Genomic DNA, 11,921 nt, shown 5'->3' on the forward strand with positions numbered 1-11,921 from the left:
CAACTTCAAGAGGAACAGATTGAGGAGTGGGGGAGAGTAAGCAATTACAGGGAAAGTTTTTGAGAGAAGAGGCCCCAGTGTTTGACCCTGGGGCTTTGACTGAGGCAGGAAGAGCTTCCAGGTCAGCACATCGAGCTGCAGGAACAAGCTGAAGCCCAGCGAAATACTCTACACTATTGGTTCAGTGGACTGGGCTTTGATTAAAGATCGTTTGCTGCATCTCTGAAAGGAGCGAGACTGTGGGCCCCAAGCAAGGGCTCCACCCAGGCCCAGCTGAATTGTCCCCCTTCCTCATCCGTACCTTTAAGCTACAAAAAAGGACTTGAAAATAACACCCAGTCCTCAAATTGTGGTTCCCAGTGGAGAAGACAGAAGTGCCTTCTGAATGAGGCAGGGAGGATGTCGAGGAAAACTCACCTGTACTGTATTCCGTTAAAGCAACAGACAGTCAGAATCACTCATATTAGGCATAGATAAGATGGAAAGAAATGGCATAGTCAAATAAACTAAAGGAAAATAATAAACAAAGGGAAATGTGATAAACTATGGAAAAATACATGTTAAAGACAGATGAATAATGCTGTCTGGAAGAACCCAAAACCAAAATGCAAACAGATTTCTTGAAAGCACACTGAACTATATATTATAGTAACTTAATAAGAGCAGAGATGAAATAAAATGAGGTCAAAATAACATGACAAAACAGCAAAACTATATGAAATGGGATATTGAAGAGCTGAAAGGGATGAAATAAAATTTCAAGTATCTGTTACAAAGAGGTTGTACAAATAGTTAAAAATCATATTAATAACATGTGAAAACTTGAAATAATTACAACTAATGCAGAGGGAAAAATTAGATAAAGTTAAGGAATTCAAAGACAATTCAGTATAAAGATCTTTGATATTCTTGGTAAGAATCCAACAAGTGAAACAAAAAAATATTGGAAAACATACTACAGGAAAATTTTCCTGAAGTGAGGGAGGAGATGAATCAGCTATCTGAAAGATCATAGTGTGTATACAAGGCAAACTTGATATAGAAGGGACAGTATTGAGTCATATAATGATAAATAGATTCAACATCAAAGATAAAGCATTTTTCAGATATCCAACAGAAAAAGCAAAAGGGAAAAAAAATCCAGGGGTCCTTAGACTTCTCTTCATCTCTTCCCAATGCCAGAGAAAAGTAGGAAACCATCTAACAGAGGAAAAGAGCAGTGAGCTAGAATTTTTTATTCAGTCGAATCGTCATTCACGGATAAAAGCAAAAGAGCTCAGAGACTAAAACATCCATGAAGCTTCTTGAAGAAAGCCTTCCAGGACATAGATTCTGAAGGCAGACTACCTGGGTTTGAATCCTGGCCTTGCCACTTACTGGTTGTGTAATTCATGCACGTTACTTTTTGTGCCTTAGTCTCTTCATCTGTAATTTGGGGATAGCAATGGTCCCCATGTCACTGGGTTGTTTTTGTGGATTTAATACATTAACATGTAATATACAAGGGACTATTACTCAGCCATTAAAAAGAGTGAAATAATGCCATTTGCAGCTACATGGATGGACCTAGAGAGTGTCATGCTGAGTGAAATAATTCAGACAGAGAAGGAGAAATATCATATGACATCCCTTATATGAACAATCTGTAAAGAAATGATCCAGAGGAACTTACAAAGCAGAAAGAGACTCACAGACTTAGAAAATGAACGTATGGCTGCCGAGGGAAAGGGATAGTTAAGGAGTCTGGGTAGGTCATGTACACTGCTGTATTCAAAATGGATCACAAATGAGGACATGGAATAGCGTGGACATGTAGATCACACGGAAATCTACTCGATGCTGTGTGGCAGCCTGGATGTGAGGGGGTTTAGGGGGGAATGGACACACGTATATGTATGGCTGAGGCCTTCACTGTTCACCTAAAACTCCTACCACACTGTTAACTGGATATTCCCCAACACAAAATGGGCTTCCCTGGTGGCTCAGATGGTACAGCGTCTGCCTACAATGTGGGAGACCCAGGTTCAATCCCTGGGTCGGGAAGATCTCCTGGAGAAGGAAATGGCAACCCACTCCAGTATTCTTGCCTGGAAAATCCCATGGATGGAGGAATCTGGTAGGCTACAGTCCATGGGGTCGCAAAGAGTCGGACACGACTGAGAGACTTCACTCAGCACAAAATAGAAAGTTTAAAGTTTGAAAAAAAAATTAATATGCACACAGTGCTGGGAATAGTGCCTGGCTCGTAGGAAAGCTGTATATACACACGTTTGCTGTAATCAATGTTATATATCATGATGATGAAGAAATCTATTCCACCACGAGATAAACCACTGGTGAGGATTTAATTAGTTTAAAAGCAGAGCCAAAATTAAACAAAAAACAGCAACCAAGGAAAGAATGACTGCAGAACAGAATGTATATGTATATATCTTGACTAAGCAAACAAAATTAAAGCTCCCAAAAAATCGAGAGGTGGAGTGAAGAAAAGCGGAAGAGAGTCAAAGTATGCTGGTCACTTAATCTTTTATGGCAAAGTTTTCAAAAATGTCTAAAACTGAAACAAGTAATTATAAGACAGCCTTTTAATAGTACTCATGGTCTTTTTTCTTATCCTCAGAGCAATCTCTTACGAATGAGGAAAGATCTATGAATTTCACTATTTCTTTTATTTTTGCTTCAGTTTCTTTTGCCTTCTATTCAATCCACGGAAAATGTATTTTTATTTTAAAAGGAAATATAACATGATTCCATTATTATGAGGATATTTTGTCCATTCATCTATTCCTTCATCCAATTATAATTTGTAAACAGAGATATTTGAATTGAAGTTCATGATATATTAATACTAGTTATTGTTGAGTAAGAGAATTTGAGTAAAGAGCTGTTTTTTGGTGTGTTTCTTGAATTTTTATAATATACATGTACAAAGCCAGTAAAGGTATTATTTTATTTTATTTATTTATTTTTAATATAAATTTATTTATTTTAATTGAAGGCTAATTACTTTACAATATTGTATTGGTTTTTCCATATATTAACAAAGGTATTATTTTAAAACATATCAATCTTGGATTTCAGCACCCAAAAAAATCAATTAAAAAAAACAACTACATAAATAAATCAATCATCTTACAACCCTGTAGAAATGACTCATGCCTATTCAAACACATTTTGTTCCTAAGAGAAGAGATTCTATGTATAATCAAAATCAACCTTTTCATTTTTTGTCAACTATTTTCCACTCAATTACTTAAGCATTAGGGAACAGTTTTGTCTTATCAACACCCAGCTGGAAATCAAAGCTTATATGTGATGAAAAACAGTGGCTGTGGGGTGTGGAGTGATTCATAGGAGCATGATTTCCCGTGTCGGGGAGACATGATCTCCATCAAGTAGGAGGGTTTTCTTATAATGTTGAGCAAAGAGGTAGGGATTAGAGGAGCCACAGGCAACTTTATTTGCCTTCCACTCAAACCACTGTGATAATGATGCAGTCCTTTGACTAGAGATAATGCTATTGACCTGACATGGAATCTGCCTTAGCGCCTGGAGCCCAGGGTTCAGGAGTTGGCTGGACCCCTGCGCTACCCAGGCAGGTTTGCTGTTTTTCCCTTCACGCCCACTGCACCCTGATTGCGCCCTGCTCGCACTTTGGCTGATAGTTGGCCCGGCACCCGCAAGCCTGTGAGCTCCTTGAGGGCACAAACTGCCGAGGTGAGTGCTCCTCTCTAACCCCTGTCCTGGCACACAGCCTCTCTGACGGCGGGTGCTCCGTGGGTATTTGCTGAGTGGATAAGTTTAGAATGAATTACGTATCCTTCTTACCCCATCCCTTCTGTCATCAAGTATATACATGTGTCAGGACAAATGGCTGGGATAGAAAATCTGTGATCTCACAAGATCATGTGAGACTGAAAACTTGGAGCTTGATCAGCCCTGTTACTCAGCCCATCACTGGATGTAGGCATGGCTCCCTACTATCTAAATAAGTTCATTTTCCCCCTTCTTTTTTAGAGGCAATAGAGAAAGCAAAAAAGGCTTGATTAAAGAGTATTCAGTCTTGAATCACCCCCTTCCTCTACTGAGAGACTTTATAAACCAGTAGAATAATACCTTGCTCTAATTACTACCATGGTACCAAGGGTACTGGATCCCCCATGTGGAACACTGGTAAAGAGTCTGCCTGCCAGTGTAGGAAATGCAGGAGGCATGGGTTCTATCCCTAGGTTGGGAAGATCCCCTGGAGAAGGAAATGGCAACCTGCTCCAGTATTCTTTTCTGGGAAATCCCATGGGCAGAGGAGCCTGGCCGGCTATAGTCCATGGGATCACAGAGTCAGACAGACTTAGTGACTGAACAACACCAAAGAGTACTCCTACCGTTCCTGCCCTTAGAGAAAGGGTACCTCCTCTGCCCATTATTAAACAGTCTTCACCAGCTGAAACACCACTGTCCTGTCTTCTTTGACTGCCTTTAAACAAATCTCCAGTGAATTAAAAAAAACCTGTTGCGAATTGACTAGAAATCCTCCCAAGTTCACATGTAGAACTCAGTTAACATGCAGAGTCCTGGGCCCCCCTCTGCTGAGATCTGGGGTGAGGCCCAGGACTCGGCAGTTCTACCAGCTTGACAGATGTCCCCACTGTGAGCAGCGCAACTGGGGAGGCTGAGCTTAAAGGCTTATACAAATTCCCCTTGAGCCACTGATGGATGGGTCATCATTAATACCTGTGAGGAAACGTGAAGAAACACAAAGAAGCAGAAGCTCTTTTGAAAGCCTGGTGATGTATTATGTTACTTCAAGGACATTCATAATAACTCGAGATGTCCTTCATTTGAGATGCTACTCTGTGTGGGGCTTGGTGCCAGGTCTTCATGTGGCATCACTAATTCTCACAGTCATGGACAGGAGATGATCCCCATTTTGCAGAAGAGGAAGCAGAAACCCAGAGAAATTAGGAAAATTTCCCCAGGCCCTGCAGGTCCTAAGGGCCAGAACTGAAATACAAGCCCAGGTCTGCACACCCTCAAAGCCCCCAGCGAGCTCCACCCTGCTGCGTTGGCTGCGGGATCATCAGGTACTCACTGAGAGCAGCTCTAAACAGGATACCCTCTTCCTTTCACCTGAATTCAGGTCCCCCAGCATCTCTCAGTGTCAAAGGCATTTACTTCAAAACTGTTTCTTATTCTGTTTCCCCCCAGCAGCAGATGTCACAGGGAGACTTACCCCTCATTTTAATTTGGGTGCTAAGAAACCCATAAAGCTTCTATCAGCGTCAAGAAAAAAAGAAAAGGTCCATCTAGAAAGATTTAGCCTCCCTTACAGAGTTTCTTCTGCAGCTGCTAACTCTTTCTGCCCCAGGTGATGGGTGACGGTGCTCCAGCCTCCACAGAGGCGTCAGAGCCTCAGTCACCAAGGACGCTGAGCTGTGACATAGGCTGGATGGCACTGCTGGGCTCATGCAGTAAACCTACCTGTGGAGTGATGAGTGAGGAAGCCGTGTGTTTATATTCTAGGGATGACATGCAGTTATCTTTTTCCTTCCCAAAGGAAGAGACTTACGGAGGAGTTAGGGGAACAGCCAAGTAAGCCCCTGGGGACCGGTACCCCTGTCCCTGGTAACGGGGCTGCACGTCATCTTCAAAGCAACCCTTGCAGAAAAAGAAATCCACAGACAGACTTTTTATTTTCCAGGATGACATACGTTAAAAGTGGCTGATGAGAGACATTATTTTTTTTTTCGTATATTCAATCCATCATGAGGATTTGTACTTTGAGGGAAATGCTATCTGAATATTTAGCAAACTATTTGATCACTGCCAGCGCTCTATTCACCTGCAAGTCTCTGTTCTCTGAATTGTCCATGCAATGGCCAGGGTGCCTTCATTCGGGTTCATCTCTCAATTATACCCAGTTACCAGCCCGACGTGTCACCGGGTTAGGTTGGGACGATGGCTTTTTGAAGAGTTAGCATTTCACACAATTTAGCTCGCCACTTGGACTTCTTCCTTGGTTCTGGCTCAGAGTCTCTGTTCACTCAGAGAAAATGTGACTTCAGTTCTCCTGATGAAAGCTTTGCTTTTCTCTCCGGTTGTCCCTTGAGTGGGGGGCGCTGTTCCTCTCTCTGTCCACGTTGTTATTAGTACTGGCTGGGTTCCTGTAGTGGGGCTCACCCACCCCGCCCTGACCGTATAGTTCCTGAGGGCACGGAGGGCACATTGCTAAGCTGACCCCGAGTCTCCTCCCTGTAAACGTGGACGTGGAGGACTGTTTCCTCCTGGCTGGTGGAATCAGTAACATGTGACTTAGAGGGTTCTCTACAGTCATGTTTTTCTACCACGTGAGCCAGAAAAGCAGAGGCTGCACGTTACAGAGAGGAAGTGAAGAACGGGGAAGAAATGAAGAGAAGAGGAGGAAACAGAGACGTGGAAAGCGTCAGGGGCGTTCAGTCCCTGGGTGAGTCATTCTTTGGTCCAGCCGCATTTATCAGTTCAACTTAAGTAGTCCCACTGAGTCCCAGGAGCTGCCATTCAGAGGAGGTCTCTCCATGTGACTCATCTTCTTTTCCTCCAAGCACCGCAGCATGGGAGTTGTCACGGTCCATCAGGTTGTCCAAGTGGTATTCCCAGCGTTGGTTCACAGACAGCCATTGGCATTTTCCTAAAACATCTTAGTTTGCTTTAGAATTCATGTCATAACAACTGCAATAAATATTTACGAAGCATCTGTTTACAATGTTGACTTGATTTACTGGTGGTAAAACTGAGGCTCAGTGAGCGTTAAGCAGGGTGTTTCAGGTGGGACAGCTAGCAGGTAAGTGACTGAGTGAGGATTCCAGAACTCTTACTTGTTCTGCTCTGTGTAGATTTAGCTGACACAGATGGAAGCATCATCGACTCAGTGGCTTGAAAACTAGTTTGATCTTCACAATCAACTAACCCCTGCTTAAAAACTGCTTAGAGATTTGGAATGGGAAAAGTAACGAGGTATGTTTTGAAAAAGTTTTTGGAAGTTGAAAATTTAAAAGAAAGACACATGTACATTTATCCACTGTATACATTGTAAATATATACAATATATTTATGTATGTGTATACTGCACACCCATATATCAGAATTAGATTTGGCTACAATTAAAAAATGGGGCTTCCCTGGTGGCTCAGCAGTAAAGGAACCACCTGCCAATGCAGGAGACATAAGAAACATGGTTTCAGCCCTTGGATCAGGAAAATCCTCTGGAGGAGGGCATGACAACCCACTCCAGTATTCTTGCCAGGAAAATCCCATGGACAGAGGAGCCTGGAGGGCTATAGTCCGTAGAGTCACAAAGAGTCAGACATGACTGAAGCAGCTGAGCACGCAAACACACAATGAAAATGTAACACTAATCGTAGAGCTGAAACAAGGTTGAGGCTTATTTTTCTCTGCAGAGGTAGGCAGTCTCGACCTGGTACCAAAGACACAGGTCCTTCCTAGAGTGGGTCCTGCAGATAAGTTTATATTGTGGACACAATCCTGGCTGTTGCAGCTCCAGCCATTGCATTCATGTTCCGAGCAGCAGGAATGAGGATGGCCCAAGGGCCAAAGGGCATGCTTTTTTAATGGAGTAAGCTTTCTTCAAAATGTTTTCCAAGAAGCTCCATCTCATGACTTGACCACTTCTATTGACAGGGAGTCTACAGGTGAACCTTTATAGCTGGCACCACCGTTAGACCTGGCAATACGGGGACTCTGATACTGAGAAAGAAGGAAAACGTGGATGTTAGATGAGAAATGAGCAGCCTTAGCAACACCCATTTTGTTCCAGGCACTGTTCTAGGCCTAGAGGATGCAGCAGTGAAAAGCCAAAGTCCCCGGCCACTCTTCAGTGCAGTCAGTTCAGTTGCTCAGTCATGTCCGACTCTTTGCGACTCAATGGACTGCAGCACACCGGGCTTCCTGGGTGTTCTTTGGAAGGAATGATGCTAAAGCTGAAACTCCAGTACTTTGGCCACCTCATGCGAACAGTTGACTCATTGGAAAAGATCCTGATGCTGGGAGGGATTGGGGGCAGGAGGAGAAGGGGATGACAGAGGATGAGATGGTTGGATGGCATCACTGACTCGATGGACATGAATTTGAGTGAACTCCGGGAGTTGGTGATGGACAGGGAGGCCTGGTGTGCTGTGATTCATGGGGTCGCAAAGAGTCGGACACAACTGCGTGACTGAACTGAACTGGCACAGCATTATCTTTGATGCTCTTGCCCTGCATTGGCCTTAAAGTTCTCAGGGAAGCAAATAATTCCCAAGGTCTCCTGTTGAGTTTACAGTTAATTCCCAGGCTGTTGTTCTACAAGGGTTTGTTTTTAAGGTACTTGAATTTAAACTTACCAGCACTGAATTTCCTGTACTAATTTCTGCCTAGCTTCAAAAAGTCTCTATCCCATTGATTTGCTGTTTTACTCCTTAGAAGGGCTTCCCAGCAGGCACAAATTCCTTAGAACGTCTTGGGCTCATCCCAAGACAACTGTTCACTGTGTGCATAGCTCTTCAAATCTCTTTATAAGATTTCTCACCAAGATCAGCCGCTCTTGGGCTCTGAGAACTCCTACTTTTTGCAAAGGAATAACTCTATTTTTTATTGCTTGACTTTCCTATATTGAAATTCAATTCTTTATCCATTTCAAGTAGTCCCTTAATCTTATAGAGACTCAACAGCTTTTTGTCTGTGTAAAATTTTTTGTTTATTTGGCTGCTTGGGGTCTTAGTGGCAGGATCTTCATTGTATCATGGGGCTCTTTCGCTGCTGTGCTTGGTCTGGTTGTCGTGCATGGGCTTTGGAGCACGTGGGCTTCAGTAGTTGTGGTATGCAGACTTAGCTGCCCTGTGGCATGTGGTATCTTAGTTTCCTGACCAGGAATTGAACCCAGCTTCCTGCATCGCGGAAGGCCGATTCTTAACCACTGGACGACCATGGAATCCCATCAACTGTTCTTTACTTGCCTACAGTAGGCGTTTGGTGTGGACACTTGCCAAAGGTAACTCCAAAGCCTGAAGAGTGACTCTCTCCTCTTTCCCCAGACCCTCAAAGAACTCTGATAATCAGAGCTGGCTCCTGGTGTAGAATCCATCCTGCCTTTATCTCCGTATGTTGTGCAGATTTGAGCTTTCTCCATTCCGTGCTTCATTTGTCGATTCCGCCAGCTTGGTGAGTAGGGAAGGGAGCAACGACCAGTGAGCGGTATCCTAGAGTCCCCTCTGAGTCTTGGAAGGAGCCTGGTATTAGCGACCTGACTGCTCTGAATCTAACACAGCAGCTGTTACAACAACTAGTTTCACATCGTGGTCAACAGCTCCACAATCCTGCCCGTGAATTTGCTTGAAATTCTTAGGTGGGTTCCATCCTGTCTGGGTGGTTTATTGATATCTGTTTTGTCAGTTAAGACTAGAACATTCTGTGCACGGACCGCAATTTTATTGCACGCTCCGACCTCTCCATTTTAAGGGTGCTCATTTCCCAGGTAGAGGGCATGACCCAGAGCTAGTACAATTTCTATTCCTTAGTGCATTCCACCCAGGTCTTCAGTTTCTTGGCTTTAGTTTTGACATTTTGGGGGATTTCTTGCAAAATGTTTTTTAATGAATCATAGAGTTTCAGAACTAAAAGGAAAGTTAAAATGTGACTTGGTTCGAATGCCACAGCCTAAAGATGAAAAACTAAATTCGAAAGAAGTTATGCGCCGGGATCTGACCCATTTAGTAGCTTTATACTTCTTTTCTGGTTATATGTGCTTAGTTTTTGCTATTTATGTTCCTATGAACTTTTGAATAGGAGAAATTTCCTTTTAGGTCTTTAATCACTGTCCTTTTGTAAACTTCCCCAGCGCTATGAAGAGGGTATCTGAGCCAAGCTGTCAGGTACCCCGCTGACAGCTGGTTACTTTTATTCTGTTATCTGGGATCCAGAGGTGCCTCCAGTTACCCTGCAGGATAGCAGGCCCTCCGCCCAGCCCTGCCCAGCTCAGGAACCCCTCTGCCTGTTGCCTGCAGCGTCTGCTTGACACGCTCTGACAACTTGTTCACTTCTCCACAGACGGGAATTCCTGGTTACGCTGTGTTCCTTTTATAAAACAGACTGCTTTCCCAAAGGCTGCTTTCTCGGAGCATCTCATTTTGCTGTTGCTGTCGGGAGATCTGAGACGTGACACCTGCAGGGTTTAAGTAGGATGGGAAGAGGTGGGTTGCCGTTCCTTTCTTCCTGAAGGGCGTGAAGCCAGCCAGCTTCCTTTGACTCATCATCCGGCTGCCTTATTTTTACAGCTTCAGTGAGGCACAGATTGTCCGCCTCCCTCCCAGCCCCTGCTCTGAACACCACGTGGGCGTGTAGTTCTGCCAGGGAGCTCTCTGTCCACACCTGGTCCGAGTGGCTGTTCCCACTCCTGTGATGTCCCCAGCGGCCGTCCCCGGGGCCAGAGGCTCCTGCTCCCTCTCCGCCCCTCCTGCTGTCCATGCACACGAGTGCGAGGAGAACCACAGGGCTGAAACCGAGCCCGCCTTGCCGTTCCTGCAGGCTGTCAGAGCGGAGACCACGGCTCCATGCTGCGGGGCCCCGAGGCAGGGCTTAAGTGTTTCGGCTTCTCTGGTGTTCCAGCTGCCCGGCACACAGCAGGCTTCAGTGAGCCCATGTCCTCATTGGATATATTTTGGCCAGGGCTTTCTGCCTCCATTTCGGCCCTCAGCTAGAGAGAGAACTCCTCACACCTCCACTCAAGCCTCTCCTCCCGCCACCTGCTGGCTGCCCCATCCTGCTTGCTGTGGAGGAATGGATGACTGTCCCTGCTCGTGTTTCCCTCCCTGCTGGGTGGCGGTAGAACACCCAGGTCCTTTTGCCACAGCCTGCCTGAGGCCGTCGAGTCCTCCCTCCCTGTGATGCGGACTTCTTCGCAGATGTGCCCTGGCTGTGGGGTGGCAGCAGACCCGACTCTAGGTGGTCAGGTTTGCCCTCCTGCCCCTCCCCTGTCACAGGGACAATGATGGGCCCAGGGGCTGTGTGGCTGGGCCCCAGAGGGACACCCATGGGGGAGGGCTGCCCTGGTGGACCCCCAGATGTGCAGAGAAATGGGTGCTCACCGCTGGGCACCACTTGGCTGGGGTAGCTGGCTCAGGGTCCCCAGGGTCCTCTCCGCGGGCCTTTCTGGACACGCAGCCCCATTCACTGCATTCTGGCAGCTCCGCTGACCTCAGGGCCCTGTGTATGCAGTGTCTTCCACTTTGGAAGTTTTTTCTTCAGCTGTCTGGTGGGATCTCTGGAGGCGATGAGTGCGATGTCGCAGGGGTGAGAGAGAGGTGAGCCTGGCAGGTGCAGAAGGAGGCTGTTTTCAACAGGGTAGCCTGTGGGGGGGTCCTCTGAGTGGAGACTTGAAGGAGCGGCATGAACAAGGCAAACAGCGTCTCCTCCACACTCCACCCTTCCTCCTACCTTGGGGGCTTGGTCCAGCTCTTCTCTTAACCTGGAAAGTTGCTTCTACCTCCTCATCCTGCCTGTATCCTTGTCCTCCTAACCTGAGACCACATCCTTTCCCAGTTTCGTGGCTCATCGGAGGAGGCTGGCATCTGCTGTGGCAGATGGCCCTGTGTCCTATCGCAACCCAGCAGCTTCCCAGGTGTCCGCTGGGGAGAGCCATCTTGGTTTTATAGCCACCTGGTATCCTAAGAAGTTAGACTGAGAAAAATGATATTTAGCAAGAATTTAAAAGTCACGTGCAATCTGCCATTTTTCTAGTTTTTCTGAAAACAACTCCTGGATCCAGTCAGGTTGGCAGGAGCTGCCTACGTGGGTGTCATGTTAGCCTCCTGGCCACCATTCTGCTACAGTCGAACTGTCCTTTCTTGCGATGCCACCAGCCAGGGCTGAAAGTTCATAGAAGACACAGTGAC

General features: G+C 45.7%; 1 protein-coding gene across 1 annotated transcript in view; it reads left to right on the plus strand.

The window, feature by feature from the left end:
- LOC102269807 (DNA fragmentation factor subunit alpha-like) overlaps positions 1-11,710 on the plus strand; it is a 54,211-nt gene extending 42,501 nt beyond the window's left edge. Inside the window, 4 exon segments of the mRNA XM_070385580.1 lie at positions 3,666-3,717; positions 10,439-10,659; positions 11,245-11,330; positions 11,569-11,710. Of these exon segments, the coding sequence (XP_070241681.1) occupies positions 3,666-3,717; positions 10,439-10,659; positions 11,245-11,330; positions 11,569-11,710 (501 nt within the window).
- Positions 11,711-11,921: the final 211 nt, after the last annotated feature.

This window comes from Bos mutus, chromosome 17, assembly GCF_027580195.1.
Source record: "Bos mutus isolate GX-2022 chromosome 17, NWIPB_WYAK_1.1, whole genome shotgun sequence".
NCBI lineage: Eukaryota > Metazoa > Chordata > Mammalia > Artiodactyla > Bovidae > Bos > Bos mutus.